The sequence below is a fragment of the Lytechinus variegatus genome, chromosome 4 (assembly GCF_018143015.1).
Source record: "Lytechinus variegatus isolate NC3 chromosome 4, Lvar_3.0, whole genome shotgun sequence".
Classification (NCBI taxonomy): Eukaryota; Metazoa; Echinodermata; class Echinoidea; order Temnopleuroida; family Toxopneustidae; genus Lytechinus; species Lytechinus variegatus.
In genome coordinates this window covers 29,320,952-29,348,676 of record NC_054743.1, presented here as the reverse complement: position 1 = coordinate 29,348,676, position 27,725 = coordinate 29,320,952, and the positions used below count along the sequence as shown (strand labels likewise).

At 35.5% G+C, this 27,725-nt stretch overlaps 2 protein-coding genes across 2 annotated transcripts in view; one reads left to right on the top strand and one right to left on the bottom strand.

Annotated features, from left to right (window-relative positions):
- Positions 1–444: 444 nt before the first annotated feature.
- LOC121413791 (HIV Tat-specific factor 1 homolog) overlaps positions 445–27,725 on the bottom strand; it is a 45,793-nt gene continuing 18,512 nt past the window's right edge. Inside the window, exons 8-10 of the mRNA XM_041606744.1 lie at positions 12,352–12,431; positions 10,952–11,304; positions 445–3,119 (exon numbers count right to left, since the gene is read on the bottom strand). Coding sequence (XP_041462678.1) covers positions 10,974–11,304; positions 12,352–12,431 — 411 coding nt within the window. The 3' untranslated portion in view covers positions 445–3,119; positions 10,952–10,973. The remainder of the gene's footprint in view (positions 3,120–10,951; positions 11,305–12,351; positions 12,432–27,725) is intronic.
- Positions 25,261–26,268, top strand: LOC121413792. Its single transcript, XM_041606745.1, has one exon. The coding sequence runs from the start codon at positions 25,370–25,372 to the stop codon at positions 26,249–26,251; it is 882 nt and encodes a 293-aa protein (XP_041462679.1). The 5' UTR covers positions 25,261–25,369; the 3' UTR covers positions 26,252–26,268.

Below are 27,725 nucleotides of genomic sequence, written 5' to 3'. Positions count from 1 at the left end.
ATCATCATAAATCATCATCATTATCATTAATCATCATCATAAATCATCATCATCATTATCATCATCATCATCATCATCATCATTATCATCATTATCATCATCATCATCATCATCATTATCATTATCATCATCTTCATCATTATCATCATTATTATCATCATCATCATCATCATTATCATCATCATCATCATCATTATCATCATTATCATTATCATCATCATCTTCATCATTATCATCATTATCATCATCATCATCATCATCATCATCATCATCATCTTCATCATTATCATCATTATCATCTTCATCATCATCATCATCATCACCACCACCACCACCACCATCATCATCAACAATACTATCACAAAGATTAACATCTCTACCACATCATCTTCATCATAATCACAAATATTTTTTTAAAAGTAAAAATATGTTCTCAGAAAGGAATCACTTTCATTCTAAGTATTTATTAGAAAACTTAACAATACTGTACACAGCAATCTCTCAAATACACAGTAGTTGATCAATGCTATTATTTCTAAATTCCATATAATGAAAAGAATTGGTGTCCGTGGATGAATAGCCTTTTTTTAAGTATGAGAAGACATGTAAATGTAGGTAATCTAACAAAAAAATGTGATTTTATTTGACTTTTTTTTTACTGTACATCCATTATCTTGCTTTGGAGATCTATAAATACAAATACTCACATAATTACAGTTTTCAACAGATTGAGAAATAAACATGCTGAAGAATAAAAATTTCATTCAGATAGTTGAGCCAAAATAAGGAAGCTCCTAGGGAAATCTTGGATTCTAACCATGGTAGGAGCATGTAAGAGGTTTAGGTAAAACAATTATTCAAAAATACATCCCATGAAGTATATTTGAATACACAATCATGAAATTTTTTCACTTCCTTGCAACTACTTACGTATATTTGCAAACATGCAAAAATAAAGAGTGGCTTGAAATAAGCAGGTATCATTACATATTAACACTTCATTGAAGGGGAATCCAACCTGGGTTGCCAAATGTATGTTGTTGTTTTTTTTTTCCAAAGAGAGATGTATAAAAGTTCATGCAATGACTAAACATTTAAAAAGGATGAGTAACAAGAAAGTGTTTTTATTGAAATGGATCAACATGACTATAATATCATATTGGTAATTTGGCAAGTAGACTGTGACAAATGGTATTATTTGCAGTTTTCTCCTGAGCAATTTTACCTTTGGGGTAGCAATAAAAGTAAAAAAATTCACATTGATATGTACCCTTTATTACTATAATTAAGTTCTAAATGACAAAAAGACTTTCATTTGAAGCAAAATAAAGAGTTGTCCATATTCTACCTTTCATCACAATATCATCACTAATGCAGCTTATTTGGTATCCACACAGACGTAGAGAGTGTAACTTTTTAGAACTTTTCAGAAATATTCAAAACTTTCAGTACTATTCGTACACCTTACCTCCTTTCCTGATTTTTCTTTTTTCTTTATAAAGGTAATTCTCATTGGGGTTGGATTCCCCATTAAATCACATCAATCACTATCCTTTTTTAAATACATGTACACTGAACCTACAAAATCTAACAGCCTAGGGTTGAATGAATATTTGTATCATTATCTGTTTTCTCTTGTATTAAATTATCTGCTCTATTTTCTCTCTTTGTAATAATTGAGACCTGCTAATCAAGGAAAAAAATAAATGCAAAACTTAGATTGCAAACTTATTGGGTGCAAACCCTTGGTGTTTTAAGATGTCCCTAATAGTGGTCTAAATCTACATGCAGAATGGACCCATTAGAATTGCGTATAGTAGCAACCTGACATGCATAAATGTGTAATTTTGGTTTGTAAAGACAGACGTCTATCAATATGAGATTTTCAGTCTAGAGATCCATTTTGTCCAGTTTCCAATTATCTCATCCCACATGGACTAATCCATTACGGTTTGTCTACAACCAGTTCATCCACTAACCATTTGGTCTTACTACCACTTAATAGCCCACTTGCCATTTAGTCCAATTTCTATGGCAGTGACTTACACCAAGAATCTCATTTTAAAAGGGAAATATCATTCACATTTTACAATGCAGATCTACATGTAAGATGATATCTAAAGGTTTTCATGGTGGAGAGAATTGTGGAAGTTTGCGGAAAACACCGGTCCTGAAAAGGACAAAGAAAGATTGACAATCGATCCTTTTCAGGAGTATATACGGTTTCGGGCAAACTTCTATAATTCAGATCCAACGCCCCATCCTGTTATCTGGCCACAAATGACGAAGAAATGGGTAAAAGAAATTTTCATACCAAAGCTTGCATCTAGAAGGGCATCGTCTATTGCAAATGAATGTCAACATCGTGTGGTCAAGAGACTGGTTTATGCTTGACTTTCTGAGAGATGAGGCTTGCCAGACATAGCAACAAGACATGTACAGAGAATGAACTAATTTATAGTTCTTTCACTCATACCACAATAAAAGAATACAAGAATACTTCTTTCTACAAGGTCATTAGGAATTTTATTGTAGGAAAATTTGTTGAAAATGTTACAATTAAATGCTACTAAAAAGATCAATCAGGAGCAGGCATTAGGACTTGAGATTGACTTATAGCCTTGCATTCAAATGTAACTCTGAAAGGAACAAGTCTCAGGAAAGAAGAAACATCTATGAATTTGAAAAGCTCAGGACACTGGTCAATTATTTATATGTCCTTCCCATCTTGGATCAAGGTAACATAACAACAAAAACTTGTTAAACAGTGGTACTAAAAAGATTAGTGAACCCACCTGAAAATGAACATATCTTAAGTTCAAGTTTTGCCATGGTCAAGATATTTGAGTGTGAAGTTAGGTGGTAATATATTATATTCAATAAAGTTTGTATCTCTGGGCTTGCCAAATACTGTTGTGATGTTGTCTGCATTCAACACTCAGCATGAAGGAGTGTATTTTGTGGTGGGGTTCACTAGTTTTGAGCACAACTGTACTTCCCATATCATATATTTGCAGTTTAAACTGAAGACCAATCTTTCTGTATGCATGATCATCACGGTACACAGTACTGCCAGCAGTCTGCTCATATCATTCTTCTTCTGGAATCTGCTACAATATCTGTTGGAAAATAGAAAAAAAGACAAAGATGAAATTAGATTTTATCAATAATAAAAATCAAGATGTTTGAAAAATACTTTCATTTCTCCTTGCCACATTTCTACATCAATTTGTCATCTATTCTTATGAATTTTTGCTCTCCTTTTCCATCTGCTTTTTTATCTCTCTAAAACTTTAATTTTTTCTCCTCCCCTGCTCATCTCATCTCCTCTTGTCTCATCTCATCTCCTCTTGTCTCATCTTGTCTCATCTCATCTCCTCTTGTCTCATCTTATCTCATCTCATCTCCTCCCCTCTTGTCTCATCTTATCTCATCTCCTCTTGTCTCATCTTATCTCATCTTATCTCATCTCATCTCTTGTCTCATCTTATCTCATCTTATCTCATCTCATCTCTTGTCTCATCTTATCTTATCTTATCTCATCTCATCTCATCTCATCTCATCTCACTCTGACCCTCCCACCATTCTGATTGGTCTGGAACATCTATTGTGTCAATCTTTCATTCTGTCTTTCTATTCTTCCATCCTTTCTGTATATTTCTTCCTTCAATTCTGTATTTCTTCTTTCTTCCTTTTCATCTTTCTAGAAGTATGTATGCCTTTATTTTCTCTCCTTTTTTCATTACTTTCCTCCATTCTCTCCTTCCACCGACATCTATCTGTCCCTAATACTCCGTCTCTTTGTCATTCTCCCTACCACTACCCCATTTTCTACTGCACCAGGCCCCCTCATTACCACACATATCAACTCACATCCACTCCATAAAGAAATCAAATCTTTGCCTGGTATTAAGACATCAATCACCATCCCAAATTGACTTTCTGAATATCACAATTCAAACCTCTTGATGTTACTTTATATTCAAGAGAAAATCGGCAATCAATACTTGTTCTCAATGGGGCATTTGTTTTACCATTTTCTCCCCCAGTTTTTGACCTACGCTATATAATAAATGTAAAGAGACCGGTATAACAGCTCATCTGATGAAGTAGTGGCCTGGTAATCGAGGTAAGGGCCATGATTTTGAAACAGAGTCAGCGCTCTTGTGCAATTTGGTAAAGTCCCAATGGATGATTTTCAACTTCAGTTTTGACCTTTGGGTGTACTTCAGCATGGCATCAACCATTTTTGTAAACTCATATTAAGTTTTAGAGCTAAACATACATGTTTCATGACACAGACACAGAAGAACCACATCATATAAAGCTAATGTAAACTCTAATTTCAATAGACATTTATAACAGAAACTGGTCTACCTGTTTTTCATATCATTTCATTTTTACTCTATAGAAGCTGTTGTTTTCCCTTTAAGGAAAATATTACTTTTCTTCAGCTCGGCACACTGGGCAAACTACAGGTTGATCCTTGGGGAAAAAAACTCTTTCTTGAAAATATCTAGCCTGTAAGCAGTCAATATATTATGTATAAGATCATCCCCTCCTTCCCTAAATTACTTTGCATTCTTAGCAAGAAGGGACAGTGACTTTCATTTCACCTGTTTTAAAACAGAAAATACACCTCGGTCCTTTTATTACATTTCATGGGAAATAAATTAAATTTACCCCCCCAAAAATTCATGTATTTGCAATGTACATATTATTCTCACAGAACAGAATTTCCATTTTACATGTAGGTCAAGTTTGAAATGGAATTATACAGGTTTTCAGACATGTATGGAAAAGACAGAATATTTCAAACAGAAAATCACAATCCCTATACAAGTATTGTAAGCAAAATGAAAAATTTTCATCAATGTGACATCAATCAAGATGACCACTTTCACTACATTTTCTGATTATGGTGCTTGAATTTTGTAACAAATGAAAAATACAGCACCTGAAATGGTCAAGTGAAATGACCAAAAGACTTGTGAACAGACGCTAATTGCGCTGGAGTATCCATGCACATCATTTCAGGACCACTTATAATTCAGTAATAATTACGCACATCTTGACATCTTTGTTAAGAGGAAATTACAAGTCTCTTGAGCAAGTTGATGATAATACATCACTTTTAATACATCATTTTGAAAAAGAACAAAGAAGAGAGCATCTTTAAGAATGATGAGAACATGAATCAAAATAAAATAATTCAGCAGTTGGTCACATGATAAAATATAAATTTGCTAATTAATCACCAAAGAAAAAAGTTCAATGAACTTTCCATGAAAAGGCATTGCCCGATGTACTACATGTATCTTGAGTACAGAAGAGTTCTTGCCCATGCATTTAAGGAAAAGTATTAAATTTATTGTTTCTATTGACTCCCATTTTTCTTTTAAACCCAATGGTGAATTGAAGGTACATGACTAAAAAGGGTTCCACCTAAACTGCCCACAAAAAAGAGTAAATAAGTCATAATTTTAATGGTAATTCTCAAACTTCTAGCATTGCCACAAAATAGAAGACCATTTTTTTTTTACTTTCAGTTATTTTGGTCTAAACAGGGGAACCTCATCTACACCAATAATAATAGTCCAGTCAATATAGGGTTTGACCCACCACTAATTGCAACACTTGATATTCCACTGCAATGCTTTCCAGGAAGGTCCCCTGAACAACATATTAAAAGTCCCAAAAAATCCAAGGTGTGGAAATTTATGAAATTTGCATATTATGCAAATTAGCCATAAAAAGTTAGAAAAATAAGGAAAATAGTCCAAAAATTACAAATTAAGTGTCCAAAACAAATTCATTTGAGCGGAAATTTATGATAAATAACTTTAATCAATGTTTTTAATCAAAAATGCAAACAAATCTACCTCATTTGCATAATATGCAAATAAGCATCCATATATGGAAAAAAATGTCAAGATATTGTGATTTTTCTCTCATTGACTGCTTGAAAATTTGAATAATGTTGAAATTACTATGCTGCTATCACTAAGGACGTTGAAAACATTAATATTAAGCTCAGTGTCTGTAGTGTCATTTGCATATTATGCAAATAAGTATCTAACATGTAATAAATATTCAAGAAAACACACTGGTGACATATTCCTCAAAAATTGCAAGTAGATTATCTATTGAAATTGGAATATGGAAATGCCTTACAGGAAAGTAATACCATATTAAAAGTCATTAAATAGACAATCATAGGAAAATCACAAAATTTGCATTTTATGCAAATTAGCCATAATAATTTGCCAATGAGGAAAATAATCAAAAATTTGCAAATGAGGAAAATAATCAAAAATTTTGAAATCAAGTGCGGAAAACAATATAAATTGAACGGAAGCTCATGGTAATCTTTACAAATTTAATAATTCTTCAAATAAAAAAATGTAAATAAATCTACATCATTTGCATATATAATTATGAGCATCCTTGTATGAAAAAAAACCCAGAAATTTTGATTTTTCTCACACAAACAGTTAAACCCCCATTCAACAGAGAACAAGACCTCTGAAAGACTGCTATAAGACGATAAAACTTGCTTGATCTTTCAAGGGTCTTTCAATGAACTTTCAAAGATCTCCGATGTCTTTCACGATTCCTGATAGATCTTTCAATGGCCTTTATGTTCCTCGTGAGTCCCAAAACTTTTGAAACGGTTCAAAACAGTCTTTCAGTGGTCTTACAGTAAAATTATTTTTTGATGATTTTTCAATGGTCTTTCAATGAACTTTCAAAGTTCTTATTAGTCTTTCTATGATCTTTCGGCAGTCTCTCAAGCTTTTTACGGAGATTACTGTAAGACTCATGAGAGATCATTGAAATATCATCGAAAGATAAATGAAAGATCAGGCAAAGTCTATGGAAAGAATTTTGAAAGATCACTTAAAGCATAAACATCTCTGAAAGACCATTGAAAGATCTCTATAGGACAGGTGTCTTTCAGAGTTCTTTGAGGGGTCTTTCTGAGTCATTCCACAACAGAGATGACAAATTTCAGTGATATTGGAGACTGCTGTATAAATTAAGACCTTGCCAATTTTTGGTCTTTGAAAGGTCCTTCAAAGGTCTCCCCTCTGTGGATCTATATCCGAAGTGGAATCACGTGTTATGCAAAAAAGCATCCGGCATGTTATAAATAATAAAGGAAACTTGTGATATTTTCCTCTAAAATTCCATGTAGATTATGTGTAACCTTGATGACCTTGCTTGGTTGATATTGACTTTTTTCATGAGCAGTTACCACCGGAGCAGATACCCCACTCATGTTGTGCAATGATGAGTCAGTTCTACATGGGTCCCACTGTTTGAATGCTCGAATGCTTCATCCAAGTCTTGCTCTCTCCTTGACTTTGTAGAGTCTTTGCATTTCTTGCTAGTATAGTCCACGCTAGCATGCTCCTTGATTGTCAAGTGATCAGCACAAGATGTCACACCCAGTACAAATAAAAGCTCGTTAGCTTCGAATATTTGGTCCTTGTAGCACACCACTTGTGGTGGTGAAATGAGTACTTGATCGAATCACGAGATCTCTTGGCATGGTTTATAAGAGTACCAATGAGCATTTGCCCATACGAGCAACATGAAAGCCATTCATAAAGTCATGATAAAGGCTTAAAGTGTATATAGACATCTTTCCCAGATACAGGAATCATGATTAGACGTTCTTGCTGAATCCAGTTGCTGCTTCAGGATGAAGCATCCATTTTCTGTTCTTTCCTCTTTGATGAATGTCCTAAGAATGGCAACTATCTCCAAATATTGTAGCTATAGTTTCTAAGCAAATCGTATGCAAATAATATCAATTTCCTGATATTTATGGCAAATGGAAATTCCTCAGTGAGACAATGAACAACCAAGTAGACGTTAACAGATGAAGGACTAAACCAGATGATTGCCTTTCCAACAAGAGGGCACAACATAACGAAACACCCTTAACATCCCCATCAAATACCATCCAACAATGATTAAACAGTGTGTACCCATTCCGGGATTTGTTTGCCACTTTATGTTACTCATTGGTATACTGTGAGTATACAGAGGAATAAACCTGTCAGAAATTATGGTACGACTGAGGATGTTAGTCTGGAGGAATGCTGACATTCATAGTGTCATGCACATGTACTTTGGACAATCATACAACTCTCTGTACTGAAATCCGACAAGTCGAGCATAGGAGATTGAATGTTAATCAAGAGGACTTTGGCAAGAACCAAACCATTACCCATGTCTTCTTCCGACACAAGATGCCTCAATTTAATAGACGCTGGACATAAGTTGTGTCGGAAGAAGAGTTTTATAGGAAGGCTTGCGCATGTTGAGCTCCTAAAGCATCTGGTGAAGCTCAGAATTGCTACACTAGGACCATAGAATGGTTTTAGACAAGCCTATAATACACCATTTGTTGACCGGATTGGCAATGATCCAGGCTGTAACAACTAGCATGTTGAAAGCCCTTAATATCATGTTATCATGCTATGACTACATTGGAAGACAACTGATTATTAGTCTTAGTATTTACCACTGATCATGATGATGATGACGCTGCTCTGCAAGTCCTGGAACCCTGTTCTGACCCAGACATGGCCAGAAAACATATTTTTTAGTCAGATGGAATCTCTGCTACACTTCTTAATGAGACTACTCATCAGATCTCACCTGCCATAAGTTTGCTTTTCTTGGCCTTCCTTCTGTCGTTCCCATCCATATAAGAAACGGACGTCAGCTCTAACAAACTACTCACCAATTTCAAATACTGTGCTTTGTTCTTGCCAATCCCATCATCTTGTCAGACTAACAACATGGCTTTAGGACGTGAAGAACACATTTGCAGTATTTTACCTTAAATACAAATTATATTAGGATAAATATGCATGCTTAGTGATAGCAGCATATTGATTTGAACAACAGTCAATGTGAGAAAATCAAATTTTCTTGACATTATTTTTCCATATATGGATACTTATTTGCATAATATGCAAATGAGGCAGATTGGCTAGCTTTTTAAAATAAAAACATTGTACTTATTTATTCATCGTGAAAGTTTGTTCAAATTGCTTGCTTTTGATATTTAATTTATAATATTTGTGTTATTTTCCCTATTTTCTATTTTTAAAGGCTAATTTTCAGGCATTGTGATGAATTGTAGTGATAGTAGCAAGTGTCCAAAACAAAAAACAAAAAATGTCTACATAAATGAAATGTTTTCAAGCAGTCTATATGAGAACAATCACAATATCTTGACATTTTTTCCATATAAGGATGCTTATTTGCATAATATGCAAATTAGGTAGATTCGCTGGCGCTTTTGAATAAAAACATTGAATACAGTTATTTATCATTACTTTTCGCTCAAATTAAATTGTTTTGGACACTTAATTTGTAATTTTTGGACTATTTTCCTTATTTTTCTAAATTTTTATGGCTAATTTGCATAATATGCAAATTTCATAAATTTCCACTGCTTGGATTTTTTGGGACTTTTAGTATGTTGTTAAGGGGACCTTCATGGAAAGCATTGCAGTGGAAAATCAAGTGTTGCAATTAGTGGCGGGTCACCCCCCTATTCTGGCTAGATTGACTGGACTATAAGTAGAGGGTTCAATACTATTCATTAAAAATGTATCATATAATAATTATGCTAGCAAAGTTTAATATAAAGTAATGTGCATGATGTTAATTATGATTGTTTTTTGTCATTTATAAGTCTAATAACTGTTACCTTTATAACTAAGTTCAATTAAACTTTTTTTTCAAAATTACTTGCTCAATTTATCAATTGACTCTCCAAAGATTTCTATAGCTTCCTTTGGGAAAAAAGACTCCTTCCCATGTTAATGGTTATAAACTATTTAATTTCTTCCTCTATTCCATTCAGTCTAATGGATGTCTTTCTTCCTTCTTCCATATGCTCTTCCTCTCATTCAGCTCCCTCTACTGTCTCACCATTATCATTAATCCTCTTTTTAGTTCTTCATTCCACCCTTCTTTCTTTTCTCTCTCTCTCTCTCTCTCTGTTACCCTAGTCAACACCAACCACCTGAAGGAAATATTTCTATTTCATTAAATTTCATCTTGGTACCTTTGGCATCCTGTATACAACTTATAAACTAAATACATTTTTAAATAATTGGCTACCTTGACATTCTTTCCATTCAAATGATTTTTCTCTCCCTGTGCTCTTTCAATTTTCCAGTTCCTTCTATTGTAACACCATTATCATATCCTTTCTTTTCAGTCACTGTCTCTTCCCGAGTCTTAGGTTCATTCCTCAGATTGTTACTATTTTTTGTCTCTTCCTTCACCTGCGCCCTATCTTCCTCTTTCTTTATCCTATCATCCTTTATCCTTCCATTTTAATCCACTCCATCATCATCCATTTGCTATCATTTTCATCATCTTCACCATGATCACCCTGAAGTGAACCTTACCATTTCATAAATAACAAAATCATTCCAACAATGCTCGACTATGACCCTCTCCCCCTACCCCCCCAACATTATATACCATTACATACCTTGTCACATTTTCTCTGTTCGTCTCATGAATGTCCCCCTTCCCTGTACTCTTTTTCACTTTTCCATTTCCTTCTATTGTAACACCATTATCATTTCCTTTCTTTTCAGTCACTGTCTCTTCCCGAGTCTTTAATACATTCCTCAGATTTTTACTATTTTTTGTCTCTTCCTTCACATGCACCCTGTCCTCTTCCTTCTTTATTCTATCATCTTTTATCCTTCCATCCTTTATCCCTCCATTTTTATTCTGTCCATCATTATCATTTTCTTTCCATTTTCATCTTTTTCATCATGATCACCCTGAAGTGAACCTTACCATTTCATAATATTTAATTCCAACAATGCTTGAATTGCTTTGAATAAAAATATATTGACCCTCTCACTCCATCCCTACCACAACAATATAAACCATTACCTACCTTGTCACTTCCTCTGTTCGTCTCATGACTTTCCCTCTTCCTTGTGCTCCTCCTCTTCTCCAGTTCCTTCTATTGTAACACCATTATCATTTCCTTTCTTCTCTGTTCCTCTATCTTCCTTGGCCATTCCTTCCTCCGATTCTTCTTTCTTTGTCTCTCCCTTCATCTCTAGCCTGTCCTCATCCTTCTGTGTTCCATCCTTCTTTTGTTTTTCATCCTGTTCATCATCATCATCATGTAAGAAATCTTCCCATTTCTTCAGTCTTTCCTCTCTCTCCTTGTCTGTCTCTTCTATCTTGTAGTCTGTCTTTCCGTCCCAGTGGAAGGCCTCTAGCTTACGTTTGGCAAACCATCTGAATAAAAGATAAAGGAAAAAATATGAATTTGTATTCAAACATACAGCTTTTACATGTATATGTACAACTAAAAATACATCTCTTTGGTACACAATTTTTTTTCTCTCACTTGGAATGTGTAATTACAAGTGTAACAACTTCATTTCAGGCTATTAAAGAAAATACCTACAGCATGTTCCAAGTCTTTTAGCAGAATTTCAGTTACACTGTGTCTTTCCCACATTATTTTGTCTCTAATAAAATGACAGGATTGGGCAGCTTTAGGACATTTCACTCAGTTCTTGATATTCTCTTCCGAAATGATTCTATACCTCACTCTTGGTCCTAGCACCCTTTACTTTTCCTTCAAACAAATGATGCATTTAACATGATTAAAGTATCTGCCTTTCTTTTTTTCCAAAGCTTTCCTTACCAGTGTAGTTGTTTGGATCCTAACATGCGCATTTTTTCTTTTCATTGTATTGGACTTCATTCCACATGTAGCTCATTTTAATAAATTTGAGAAATCTCAGATTTCAATCGTTTTTCATATATTAGCTTGACAAGTTTCTTAGATGTGGGATTTTCCTAAAAGGTTCTGTACAAATAGGAAGAAATAAACAGGGGAAGAGGTATCCCTGAAATGTAGCTCAGTGAGAAGTGTGGGGGTTTTGGATTCTGGTGACCTGGGTTTGATTCCCACTTGCATTGGTGCACAGTGCCCTATTGTAAGACCTTTATCCTCGTTACTAGGACCTTTGGTTCTTTAGTTTGCCTTTTCACTAGACTTTCTTAACAGTCAAGTAAAAAAAACCCCTGATTTATGAAATTCTTTTTCAGAGTAAAATAGGCATGAACCCATTCCTCATAGGTTCTCTCTCAGCACTGTAAAATCAGAAATCTTGTACACATAACTGGTGTATCATGAGTTAACAGCCTTCTTGTGCTGAACATCAGCAAAATCAAATGAACATTTGTGCTTTAAACTACTAAAGTACTAATCATAATTTCTATTTAATATTTCAATCACAAATACATAAAAAACTAAAAACATTTAGATCTCACCTTCCATTAAGAGCTTGAATACACTTGTCAGCATTTTCAACATCTTTAAACTTTACAGAGACAACACCATCTGGATGTCTCTATTGGGGGTAAAAATAAACAAAACAATAGAAAAAATTAATCAGTGATCAATATCTAAACTTCTAAAAGTTTTATATACTTTGTAGAATCACATGATTGTCAGTCAAATACAAACTATGTATACAAGAATCAAGTATGAATTTGAGTTCTAAGAAAAAATGTAGGATCTATCAAATTACTGCAAACATATCAATAATCCATTCATAAACTTTGACCTTTGGGCTCTATACTCTGATCAGATCATTATCAATCAAATGTGCATACTAGGCCAATATTCTGCAGCTGAGTTTGACAACAAAAAAAATCATGGTTGACCTCTATGACCAGATCATTATCACCCCTAATCATATGACATAGGTATCTTTCAATATTTATTCCACTTATTTTGAGAATGAGTCATTGATACATGTATATACAGTGATATCTTTGGGACATTGAAAGTTAATACCCCCAAAATATGAATAGAAATGAAAAAAAATGATTTAAAGAATACAATATTGCAAGAGATGTAAAAGAGGACAGGCAGGGAAAAGAAAACTCCAAAATACAATTAATGTCTCTTTAATACTCATCAAGTATATACAGTTAGACTTAAGAAAGAGAACAAGTGGAATGCCTCTGGCCGTCTCACCTGCATCACGCAGTTCAACATAGCAGCAGTGCTGACTTTGAAAACTACAATAACTCGCACAAGATGTTCAGTGATACTTGGTTACTCTTATTTCCACGTTTTATGAACTAGACCAATACACTTACAGAGATAGGATGGTAATTCAACAAATACCCCCAATGTGGCCAAAGTTCATTGACCTCACATGACCTTCGACCTTGATCATGTGACCTGAATCTTGCACAGGATATTCAGTGATACTTGATTACTCTTATGTCCAAGTTTCAAAAGTCAGATCAATAAACTTGCAAAGTTATGATGGTAATTCAACAGATACCCCATTATGGCCAAAGTTCATTGACCTTTGACCTTGGTCATGTGACCTAAAATGCGCACAGGATGTTCAGTGATACTTGATTACTATTATGTCCAAGTTTCATGAATCAGATCCAAAAACTTTTAAAGTTTTGATTGTAATTCAACAGATACACCCAAATTGGCCAAAGTTCATTGACCCTACATGACCTTTGACCTTGATCATGTGACCTGAAACTTGCACAGGATATTCAGTGATACTTGATTACTCTTATGTCCAAGTTTAAAAAGTCAGATCAATAAACTTTCAAAGTTATGATGGTAATTCAACAAATACCCCCAATTTGGCCAAAGTTCATTGACCCTATATGACCTTTGACCTTGATCATGTGACTTGAAACTTGCACAGCATTACGAAATTTCCCGTTTGATTCTCGACCTCACTTCGGACTGCAAACTGCGGTCGCATACCCCGTTTTGCGTTTGGGAAATGTCAAACAACTTTTCCAACCCCGATAAACCCATCTTGGCCAGGTAATCCCCTTGTCGCGATTTTGCCACCACGGGCCAGCTAAACGAGCATTGAGCCAAGGACGAAATGATAAACAACAGCTGTGCTATTACGTAAGACTTGTCTGCCTGTAGAAGGATCTTCGGAATGAAATTATTGTATTCGATATTAATCACGTTTTCAAAGGCATATTACATTCAGACATCCAATACTAGTCCATTTTCAATTTCGAACGAAGAAAATCGACCTCGAAATAAGGAAAGTATGCGGAATAAAAATTACGGTATGCTTAGCATGCAAGGACCGCGATGCATCCCATCTAGTTTCTGTCCGTACAGCAAGAAAATATGGGATGCATGCCGTTCACTCGCGCAACGATACAGTCTTAACGAAAGGAAGGAAGGAAGGAAGAGAGAGAGAAAGCAAGAAAGAAAGAAAGAAAGAAAGAAAAAGAAAGAAAGAAAGGAAGAAAAAAAGTTTCTATCAACGCGTGTATACATGGAACTCCATGCACTCACCAGAACACACATTGCAATCCATCGTGTGTGGCCCCCTGCTGTGACCGTTGATGCTGGGGTGTATTATCTTCGGACCGAGGTCAAGAAACAGGTGTTTCTATACTTAAATTTCATGCTTGAGGGCAATAGGGTTTTGAGAAGAGATTTGATGATAAGGGAAACTTGGGGTATACTGCTCTTAAACGCAAGATTTTCGTCATGGGATGTTCATTGATACTTGATTACCATTATGTCCAAGTTTCATGAATCAGATCCAAAAACTTTTAAAGTTTTAATAATTATATTTCAACAGATACACCCAAATAGGCCAAAGTTCGTTGACCCTAAATGACCTTTGACCTTGGTCATGTGACGTGAAACCCATGCAGGATGTTTGGTGATACTTGATTAAGCTTATGTCCAAGTTTAATGAACTAGGTCCATATATTTTCTAAGATATGATGACATTTCAAAACCTTAACCTCAGGTTAAGATTTCGATGTTGATTCCCCCAACATGGTCTAAGTTCATTGACCCTAAATGACCTTTGACCTTGGTCATGTGACATGAAACTCTAATAGGATGTTCAGTAATACTTGATTAACCTTATGGCCAAGTTTCATGAACTAGGTCTATATACTTTCTAAGTTATGATGTAATTTCAAAAACTTAACCTCAGGTTAAGATTTGATGTTGACGCCGCCGCTGTCGCCGTTGGAAAAGCGGCGCACAGTGGGCCAGAATAAATTGAAAGTGCGCCCAAATTATATTCCGTGTTAGATTTTTACTTTAACATGTTTATTATGGGTAATTTTGGGCGTAGAATCGACTGAACATAATTTAAAGCCGATATGACGTCACCTTGATACCATATTTTGATTGGCTACTTAAAATATCTGTGAAAAGACAAATTACGCGAAGCAAATTGTGTAGTATATAAACTTTATGTTATGTGCTACTTCAAAATTGGCCAGAGTGAATGTTGGGTTATACCTAGAAAGCGTTTATGAGATGCCGAAAATATTTTTATTGCATCAAAATTATCATTAATTACATTTAAAAAAAATAAACTTCAAAATCTAAAAAATATTAACCGTGCTTTATCAAGCTGTGTTGACATGTGTAAAACGCAGAATATATAACACCATGAATGTATCACTGTGAGGATGATTTGGGGCTGAAATTATTCTACAAGTCAGTTTTATCCCTGGAAAAGTTGTGGGTATAGCCCTTATTTGCTTTAGCAACCTTTATTTTCTTTACATTATGCCCGGAATTCATGTCATTTTCATGGAATGGAAGGGGAATCGTACTCGCAGTGCAAAAGCGAACGGCAATGACTGCGCGGTATAAAAAAATTACCGTTTTTGAACAGGTTTTTGGGGTGTTGTGGCAAGTAAAATCGGCTCTAACATAAAAACGGGCAGCTAATTTTGGTATCGACTTAAAGCTTAGACATCGGAAAAAATGATGCTTATAGAATTTAGACGGAAATCCACGGAAATCTAAACGATTCTATTGTAAATGCAAAAAACATGGATTTTTCAGCCTATTTCGAGGAAAAATCATCATATGAACCTCTTAAAAGGTGTCTTTTATCTCATTTGAACCCTTTCACATGAAAAAAGAATATATCAGGATTATGTGGGAGCCATTTCAGATTCCTACATGAAAAACCTCCTGAGAAATGGCCTGTCATTTTAACTAGGATGTCGCAAAATGTCACATTTTACGATTTTAAGGTAGGAAATTAACAACCTTTATGCAAATTCCGGAATGAAATATTTTGCTGAAATATTCTTCAAAGTATTGTCTTTCAGCTGGGCATGATAAAAATTAAAAATCTGAAATTGCCCAAAATGACTTTTGGTGCACTTTTGTTTCGCCCCGGCCCACTGTGCGGCGCCTATAGTCTCACTCTGCTATGCAGGTGAGACAAAAAGGAAGAGCAATGTAAAGGGTAAGTCCCCAGAGCTATTGTACATGGTAATAAAGCTATATTTAGAATTTCAATATTGTGTTCAATCTTGATATGCGCTTGTTCACGCATCAATACTTTTGATAGATAAGACTCAACCACAATGCAATGTTGACTGACTAATAAACCTGTCTTTTTTTTAATCATAGGCCAGTTAAACATATGTTATTAGGGACAAATAAAAATAATGAAAAAATGACATAAAAACTCCTAGGCTTCTAGTTTCTTGATTATTTCTGATAAGAATTTTGGTTAAGGTACAACATTTAAAAAGAATAATAAAACAAATATCTTTTTTAAAACTTTCCTTACTTTAGGTTTTTAGATTTTCAGGTAACACTCACAGGACATCAGGTTTAAGACTTATAAACATGTATATCATGGCATCCATCAGTCATTCAAATACAATATAATACTTGTAGCAATATTCAAAAGCCTGCAGATAACATTGAAACATGATATATAACAGTCATGATAATTGATGACCATGCAACAAGCTCACACAAACATAGAATTACAAAAAAAAAATACTGAGAATCTATTTTTCAGTCCCCAAATTTCTAAAATCAATTCTGAAGTGTAGATTGATTTTCATTTTGTTTGAAGAGGGAGGGTGTGGGGATGGTTGGCTTTGTAGGAGTTTATTATTGATTATCTTAGTTTTAGTGTTGAAAAATGGGAAGAACTAAGATTTTTCAAAAAATTTCTTTTGCATTACAATCCACACAAGAATTCCCTATGCAGCAGATAACAAAGTTGATCAATCTAAAATATTCAGGAACTGTATTTACTACATGTCAATATGTATATAAGGCAATATATCACCACACACAAACTTTGCACCTTTATACAAATATCATTATCTGTCAAGTGTAACTACATGTACGTGTAGGTAGTGACAAATGTAATGAACCTGCCTTTCCGAAGTAGTTTGTTTTTAATTGAAGATATTCAAGCTGCCCTATCCAAAAAAGTATTAAAAGTTCTGAACCAGGAAGGATAGTACACCAAAAGGATGTAGCAGGCTGAAACCAAGGATGATGGGTGGGGTCAAGTTTAATGGACCTACTAAACACAATGTAGGTTTATTCCTCTGCCTGATGTGACTTTATAACGCAAGTCTTTGATTTGACAGGAAGACATCTTACCCATTGTAGCTGCCAACTTGCTCCTTGATATCAATTTGGATCATTTAAGATCGCAGATTAAAATCCAGACATTTGGAATCAGAAGTGTGGTTTCATATTAATTCAAAGTATTTTTGAAATTTTCATCAGAATTACACCGCAATTACCTAGCAGAATAAATATCTCTGGAGTGTGCAATAATATTTGTGACAGGAAACTTGACAGAAACAACATTTATTTTCAGGAGGAATGAAAGTAAAACTTTCATCCATTTCATTGATGATTTTTAACTATTTGCTGAATAGTACAAGTGAAAGTGGACAGTTTGGATCTCCACAGACCTGAGAACAGGTTGAACTACCTTTACATACAGTCTTGCAGGATTCCAGGTGATTTTTTTTTATCATTGGGGCATTATTCACAACTTGGTTCAATAACGGTATAAAACATTCACATTCAAAATTTCATCAGGTGGAAAAACACAAGAGCAAAGCATGAGGAACATCTTGATTTTCTTTGCAGGACTTCTTGCAAGTTGCTACCAAGCCAGAGCAGTGTACTATGTCGAAGGGCAAGAAGCTGAGTTGATTTTTCCATATCCATGTGACAGTACAGAAATCACATTGCAGCAATCAAACCGGCTCCCATTTTATGACTCCGCAGATGGGTCATCAGTGTCTTTACACGAAGATCAACATCGCAGATTCAATATTCATTTTGAATATGATAGGAATGATTGCTATCTGAAACTAACAATAATCAATGTGAAGAGGGTTGATCAAGGAACATACATTTTGTTTGTCTACAAGAATCAGAGGCCAATGGCTGATGACACACACAAGATTTGGCTCAACATAGATTACCCTCCTGGTAAAGCGTCATGTGTTGTGGGTGAAGACAAAGGTGGTAAATGGGTTTCTATAGACTGTACAGCCAAGACAGGAAGTCTACAAGGAAAGATTGAATGTTATCAAGATGGAGAGTGGATGCCTTCCTTGACAGGCCCAATTGAAAGTCACAACACCCTTAAACAGACCATTCTCATCAGAAAATCACAGTCAGCAACATGTTGTTCTTCAATCTTGAATGGAAATAAATCAAGAGAAGAATGTGATGATACTGGCCTATTCCTAGAGGATGCCAGAAGCAATGATCCACATGCTACCATCTCCACTAAAACAACTACTGGAAGTCAAAACACTGAACAGATTACAAAGACTTTTGATTCTGGACAGTATCATTTATCAACAAGCACTATATCCACTAATGGCGTAAAACATATCCGAGGTGACCTGAAATTAGTACTTATAACTAGTTCGGCAACTGGTGTGTATCTGCTTGTAACATTGAATGTAATCGATTAATAATAAGTAATACATATGATTTACTAGATAAGTATATAGCATCTTTTCTATTTTGATTAAATGTTCAAGGTGCTTTATAGAAGAGAGCAAAACATAATTTAAGTAAACAGGACTTTAATAGAGAAGTACAAGAAAGGGTATACTACAAATGAGGAAAAATGTATGTCTTCAAACCTACATGTAGTAAATGCTTGTGAACAAATGCAATTTTAAGTTGCCCTTGAAAAGATGGTCAAGGCTGGATAAATTTATATATACATAGAGTAAAAGCAAAAGGCTGAAAATTCATTCACTTTGTTATTTGTTAGCCAATTTTGATCAAATCAAAATTGGATAAGAAATAAAACAAGTGGAATGCCTCTGGTCGTCTCACCTACATCACGCGGTTCAATATAGCAGCAGTGCTGACTTTGAATACTACTCTAACTCGCACAAGATGTTCAGTGATACATGGTTACTCTTATGTCCACTTTTTATGAACTAGACCAATAAACTTACAGAGATATGATGGTTATTCAACAAAAAAAAACCAACATTGCCAAAGTTCACTGACCTTACATGACCTTTGACCTTGATCATGTGACCTGAAACTCGCACAGGATGTTCAGTGATACTTGATTACTCTTATGTACAAGTTTCATGGATCAGATCCATAAACTTTCAAAGTTATGATGGTAATTCAACAGATACATCCAATTCGGAGAAAGTTCATTGACCTTTGACCTTGGTCATGTGACCTGAAACGCGCACAGGATGTTCAGTGATACTTGATTACTCTAATGTCCAAGTTTAATGAACTAGACCAATAAACTTTCAAAGTTATGATGATAATTCAACAGACACCCCCGATTCGGCCAAAGTTCATTGACCCTAAATGACCTTTGACCTTAATCATTAGACCTGAAACTTGCACAAAATGTTCAGTGATGCTTGATTACTATTATGTCCAAGTTTCATGAATCAGATCCATAAACTTTCAAAGTTATGATGTGAATTCAACAGATATCCCCAATTCGGCCAAAGTTCATTGACCCTAAATGACCTTTGACCTTGGTCATGTGACGTAAAACTCATGCAGGATGTTCATTGATACTTGATTAACCTTATGTCCAAGTTTCATTAACTAGGTCCATATATTTTCTAAGTTATGATGACATTTCAAAAACTTAACCTCAGGTTAAGATTTCGATGTTGATTCCTCCAACATGGTCTAAGTTCATTGACCCTAAATGACCTTTGACCTTGGTCATGTGACATGAAACTCTGAAAGGATGTTCAGTAATACTTGATTAACCTTATGGCCAAGTTTTATTAATAGTAAATTAAGAGGCTTTTTTTATAGGAGATTATAATTTGTTTAACAAATTTTCTGCATTACTCCTATTTGTTTTTAAGATCAGTATGATCGATCTGTAATGAAAATCATAAGATCAGTATGCTCGATCTGTATGAAAATCATAAATCATAAGTCAGAAAAAATTGGAACCAGCGGGATTCGAACCTGTCATCTACTGCTTTCCGGGCAGCGACTCAACCACCAGGCTATTCTGGTTCACGGTTAAGTCACGATGAACTGGAATTCAAATACCCTCGATCCTCTTCTTTCTGACTCATTACTATTCAGCCTGGTGGTTGAGTCGCTGCCCGGAAAGCAGTACATGTTGTAGATGACAGGTTCGAATCCCGCTGGTTCCAATTTTTTCTGACTTATGATTTATGATTTTCATACAGATCGAGCATACTGATCTTATGATTTTCATTACAGATCGAGCATACTGATCTTAAAAACAAATAGGAGTAATGCCGAAAATTTGTTAAACAAGATTTATTAACTAGGTCCATATACTTTCTAAGTTATGACGTCATTTCAAAAACTTAACCTCAGGTTAAGATTTGATGTTGACGCCGCCATCGGAAAAGCGGCGCCTTTAGTCTCACTCTGCTTCGCAGGTGAAACAAAAAGTGATTGAATTTTAAAGACTTGCATTATTCCTGTGAAACTATTCCAGGCATGTATTTATGAATATTCATTAGGTGGGCTGATGATGTCACATCCTCACTTGTTTTTTGTATTTTATTATATGAAACTAGGTTTATTCAAAAATTTTCTACCAAGAACTCAAACAATTGGATTGACAACTGATTAAGTGCATTAGTTATTTATTGCTGCAACTTATTTCATCATAATCAAGACATATCATTTACACATACATGTATGAAAAATGAAACACAGTTATTATTTCATGTAATAACATAAGAAAACGGAAAGTGGGGATCTGACATCATTTGCAAAATCTTTGTAGTTAAAATCATGCTTTCAAGCAATTTGTGGTCTGACATGCGCTCACGTAATGTCAAGATTATGAATTCAGGCATCACATATTTGGTCTCAAAATATTTGAGACTTAAAAGTAAAAAGTCAGCACATTGCAAGGCCAAGAAATTTTGTGTGGTGGAATAATCGGAGCAAAAGTTGAGGGGGATTAATTCAAACCCTCCCCAGCCAATTTAGGTTTCGAGGTTAATAATGCACACCATTATCAATACATCATTATCAATACATCATTATGAATTCAGGCTACTTTTCTTTTTTCAAAAGCTATTTACACAGTGTAGGTAACTTTATAATAAAATACTAGCAGCAATTACCCATGACAGAACAGGGATAGGAGTAATTTTTCTTTATCAAGGTGTGTAGTCACTGGTAGTGTGGGGGGGGGGGTGGCATTCTTGCCTGTACAGTTAGAGTGCCTATTCACACTGAAAGCCAAGCAGTTCATTGATGAAATATAATTAAACAACTGATTCATGCTCAGACTTCTCTTTCAATAGAGGTAGGAGTTTCAATAAAGTTAAGCATCTTGGGTTGAACTGGTGGAAGAACTTCAATAATCATTACAGAGTGAAATCCAAATCTAACTATAAAATGGAAAAATGTATTAGAATATGGTTTATTCAGTAAGCAGTCTAGAGGCAATTATTGTGATATAGAAATGTTATCATTACATGTATTGGGTCAGAAATAAATATGCAAAGTACATTTCACATGTACCTTGCAATGTACATTAGACTGCATTTTTTTGTACTTTTTAAATTAAAGGTTGCTCAATCACACTGCATAGAATAACAGCAGAATGTTGAAAAGAAGTGAGAGAAGGGGAGGGGGGGGGGGGGGGTCGATAAAATGACATAGAAACAGTGGTGGGGAAAATGAGAGACAGACAATAGGAAAAATGAGAGACAGAGGGAAAAATGAAAGAGACCAACACAGGGAAAATGAATGAGAGAAAGATAGAGTGGGAAAAATGAGAGAGACAGTGGGGAAAATGAATGTGATAGACAGTGGGAAAATCAGAGAGAGATGGAGAGAAAGAGAAATTATAACGAATACAAAAGAGAGAGGGGGAGAGAGGGAAAAGGTTTAAGATGTTAATTGTGATAAAAAACAAATTTGTATGGTTTCCATGGGCTTTTTAGATATTTTTTTAAGTAGCCTAGGCCTAGGCTATCAATATCTAGATCTAGAGTTAAGTTCTCTTGGCCTAGGGTCTACTCTAGGCTAGATCTATAATCTAAGTTAGATGTAACTGTTAACTAGCTGTTAGAACTATTTTGAATTTGAACCCCTCTCCCATACAAAATTGAAAAATGGTTTTGTACGGTACTCTATACTACATCAGCCAGACGAATTTACCATACATTTAGAATTACAGAATGGGGCTTCACTGCAGAATCATTCACAATAAAATAAATAAATATAGGTTTGTCAGAGAGTTGTACTCATGCTCACTGGTAACCACTGAGGACATCAGCTGATTACAGTATGTTGGTAACATTTGTTTCAGCAGCACATGCATGCAGCCAGCGCATGAGTACGTAGTAAGTCTACCATACCATACCCGGTCGATGGTCGGCATGATTGCATGCTTGCTTCATATTTCGCAGACCCAAGAGAGGTAAAAGGGACTGGGAATTTCGAAGCTATACTCAGGGCTGTGAAAAGGAATGAAAAAAAAGTATACAACAAACAACCCCCCCCCCTCATGACAATCTGCAAAAATTTAACCATTTATAAAAAAAAATTCAAGCTCGACTGAGTGGAAAACCATGGAGAAAAGCGCAGTCAAACAAACGGAAGGACACACAAGATTAGCCAAATTATAGTAAGGATTGACTTCATAATACATAAATCTAAACTATCAGCTTGTCTGCCTGGAATATACATGTAGATATGTGAGTCTCATCTGAGATTTTGATTAATGCCAAGTCAATACGTTTTTTTTTAACTGGTGACCGCTCATGATTTTTCCTGTAGGGACCAATGAACTACCAAAAATAACTCCAAAATATTAAGAAATTCAGTGTTCCCATAGGCAATAAACAGCAACCACTGCATATTTCTTCATTTACCGGTAGGTCAATACATAAAATTATCCTATGATACTATATTTCCAAACCTTGATCAACCAAGTATAGCTATGGAATATAATACTACTGAGCTAGATTTCTATCTCTTCCTTTTTTTAAATGTAATAATCCTGGTGCATGGGCACGGCCATGTCATTTTGTATGTTTGCGACTCTAAGTTCAAGGCTCCACACTAACTTTTTTTTGGTTGTGGCCTGTTTTCAGGCCACCAAAACCTTTTGGTGGCGAAGATTTCAAAGTTTGGTGGCCCGAAAAGAGTAAGGAAAAAACCTTGATAATGGATAAAAAACATCCGATTTTGATGATTTTTTTCCGTTTTGCTCATTGAATTTTTCTCTATTTATTCCAATCATCATTTTTCTGGGGTGGACTTGACCTTTAACAAAGAACTGCTGGCCATGTATGTACAATTTCCGAGAGGGGTTGAGACAGGTCCGCCCTCATGGAAAAGGTAAGAGGTTACCCCTCCAGTAGGGAGAAGAGTTTGGGGAACCATGTCTCCTGAGTCACATGGGGACTATTAAAAGTACCCATGTCCGTCTGCCGTAACTTTGCGCGTAAGCGATAAAACTCAAACTGAAGAATCGAAGCATCTCTGATGCCTCCCATGAGGAAAGAGGCATCCAGGAAGTTGGTCTCTGTTTTTTCATCCAAGAACAGAACACTAGTTGCTTCTGGTTGAGAGCCATGGAAAGCTAGTCTAATTCCAGCGGCCCAAAAGGCTTGGATAGGCCAAGAAAAGAGGAGAGACCTCTTGAAGGGCAGGCAAGTGGATCGAGCTTGACAAAGTGCCGTTCGGCTGATTTAAGTAAGCCGCAACAGACCTGCTGGCTGAGTAGACATGCAGGTCCATGGGCTAGGTTGTGATGGATGACTGCCAGAAGGGAGATCCATAACAACAGCGAGTAATGGGGACGTAGATGCCTCTGGAATGGCCTGAAGTGTAGGAGACCGTCTGATAAGACGTCGGCTAAACGGACAGTCAAAGCCAGACATGGACCGCCATGAGGTTGCCTCCACAGTGCAGAGGGAGCAAGCAGGGGATATGAATGATCATACCCAGTTGGAACTGGATGAGAATGATCAACTCTGTGCCCATCTAAATGAGACGTGGGAGTTGAAGACAAAAATCTAACTCCCGAGCTACCCGAAGGAGTAGGGCAATGTGACATTACACCTTGGAGTCCGCGATTAGAAGCCAGTAGTTTAGATAAACGAAAAGCCGCAGGGTTTGGCTTTACAAATGGATGCCAGGGTAGTGACCACTCGGATAAACACCCTGGTTGCCCGTCCGCGGACTTTGCAAGAGGGTCCAGTATCAATATATCGTATCTCGAAACTGAAAGCCCCAGTAAATCCCGCACTACGGGATGAATGGAGGCATGGAAATAAGCGTCCCGTAAGTCAAGAGAGACGGCAAGGTCAGAAGCCTTTAGCGATGGGAGGGTAGGAGACAATATTCCGAAATCTCCAAGAAAAATGAAAAGTGTCGAACACTTTCATGTTGACATCCTCAAGGGATCAACAAGTGGAATGCCTCTGGCAGTCTCACCTGTATCACGCGATTCAATATAGCAGCAGTGCTGACTTTGACAACTACTATTAAAAAATTATACACAAAAATCACCATTCATACAATGATACAATACTTTTACATTTTCTAACATATCAAAAGACCAACAGACCAACAGGAAATTGATTACTAGGTCCCTGTAGAAATTTGTTCAGGTGAGACATGTAAGTACATGTACGAAGATTAGGTCTACCATTAAACATTCCTTTGACAACGCACAAATTTAATTTTACCACCTCATTATCAATATAAAATAATGTACCTCTGTTTGGCCGCTTGTAAACAATGAGTAAATAAATCTTCTTGGTGAGGCTGAGAATTTGTTTTTACTTCCTGAAACTAGTATGGTCTGTTTGATGCCAGCTACTAAGGAGACAGGAGTTATACCTGAATTGAACCAGGATGAGCCACAGGTCCCTTCTCAGTTGATTGAGGATTTGCAAGTGGATCTGTTTACTATTTAACTATTTTCTATAAATTGTGCATTATGTTCTTATCAGGATTTTATAAGGTGGATATATACAAAACCAAGGTATGAGGAACATCCTAATTTTCATGACAGTAATTCTTGCAAGTTGCTACCAAGCCAGAGCAGTGTCCTATGTCGAAGGGCAAGAAGCCGAGTTGATTTTTCCATATCCATGTGAAAGTACGGAAATCACATTACAGCAATCAAACAGGCTCCCATTTTATAATTCTGCAGATGGCTCAACACTGTCTTTGCATGAAGATCAGCATCATAGATTCAGCATACATTATGAATATGACATTAATGATTGCTATCTGAAACTTACAATAATCAATGTGAAGAGGGTTGATCAAGGGACATACATTTTATTTGTCTATGGGAATCAAAGGCAAATAATTGGTGATCCATACAGGATTTGGCTCAACATAGATTACCCTCCTGGTAAAGCATCATGTGTTGTGGGTGAATACAAGGGTGGTAAGTGGGTTTCTATAGACTGTACAGCCAAGACTGGAAGCCTACCAGGAAAGATTGAATGCTATCAAGATGGAGAGTGGATGCCGCCCCTGACGGGCCCAATTGAAACTCACATCACCCTAAAACAGACCATTCTCATCAGAAAATCACAGCCAGCATTTTGCTGTTCTTCCTTCTTGAATGGAAATAAATCAAGAGATGAGTGTGATGATACTGGCCTATTCCTAGAGGGTACCAGAAGCAATGATTTATCTGCTACCATCTCCATGCAAACAACTACTGGAAGTCAAAACACTGAAGAGATTATAAAGATTTGTGATTGCAGACAATATCATTTCTCAACAAACACTTTCTCCACCGATGGATTGAAAGAGAGCAAAGATGACCTGAAAACTATACTCATATATTGTAGTTTCGCAGCTGCTGTGGTCCTCATTTTTATAATGAAAGTATGTTCCAGTGCAAAATGAAATTGAAGTACAGGAACACTGATGATAAATGTAGCAAATCTGGTGATCCTTCTACAGGAAAAAATCTTGATAGCAATCATGATGTTCAAATCCTGTAGAAAATGTTCAAAGAACACCAAAATGTTTATGTCTGCATTGCCAAGGGAAAAAAATGAACCGATTTGGCCATAAGGAAATTTAGAAGCAGATGTCCAAAATATATTAATACACCCCCAGGTGTAAGCATTTGCTTGCAGGAAACTTAAAACACTTTGTCCATGAGCAGGGCAGTTTAAAATATGCAGCAAATCAAGTATTTCTGATAACATTTCACGCTATGTTGAAAAATGAAATTCTTACAATCAATTTCAACTCTTTAGTACTTGGTTTGCTCTAGAATTGTTGAGATTATTTATTTAATGTAGATATTGTACTGTACTATGTATATAACTCGTATTGTTTGATAATTTATTCACTCTCCTTGGAGGAAAGACTTTCATACATGTTTTAGCCTGTATAAAGATTTTTTTCAAAGGTTAAAAATGTGAAGTACATTTGAGCGTCATCTTAAAATTCCAATCTTACAAATGTGTGGCAGCCTTCAAACTTGTCTTTTTCAGTCAATGATTCTTTATGAACATATAACTTCAAATTTTTAAATATCTAATGGTCTCTCTCTCCATATTGTTTTGTTTGAAGTGATTGTGTATATTCAAAAAAAGAAGAAGAAAATAATAAAGATATTTTATTTTGAACGGAATGAGGTTGATGTAAACTTCTCCACTAATACACATTTTCATTTAATATCTGTCTCATCAAAACTGTATTCAGACATACTGTTTCATATTGATTAGAATGGTAACATTCACTTTCGGTGGATTTTCCATAAGTTGAAATATGCTCGAAGTGCATGTGCATATAAGTTCATATCTAATATTGCTTATTTTAATGAAGGTTTGTCTAAACCTGATGCAACAAGGCTCACTTTTGTTTAAAAATATCTTTTCAAGCTTTTCAATTATATCAGTGAATCACTTGTATACATGCATATTGTTATATAATGGACGATGATGCTGGCACATCATACATACTTTATTTATACAGAATATTTTCTATATATTCTCTATTTCTTTTGAAGTTTAAAGCAAATTTAAAGTGGGGGTAGCAAAATGAATGTTGACTTGAAAGTGAAAATTGTGTTATATTGTCTGCCTTGTATGTACGGTACAGATACGTGTGTGAGATATTCTAACATTTCAGTCAGGTTTTACTGATAATTTCAGTGCATTTCTGAGTGGACATGGTGAATAAGTCAATAACGGTAATCTTTTCGTACATTAGACCAAATCTCAGCATGCAATAGAGCAAGGTGGTTCAGTGCGCTCAAGGGCAATGATTTGATCACTGTTTCAGAACTTACAAGGGATACCCTGATTAAAAAAAATACATCAAATGCAGGGAATAATTTTGCTTTCCAAATTTGAATAGCATTTTT

Coding starts and splice junctions, on each gene's coding strand:
- LOC121413792 (XM_041606745.1), top strand. CDS start 25,370: ATGAGGAACATCCTAATTTTCATGACAGTAATTCTTGCAAGTTGCTAC.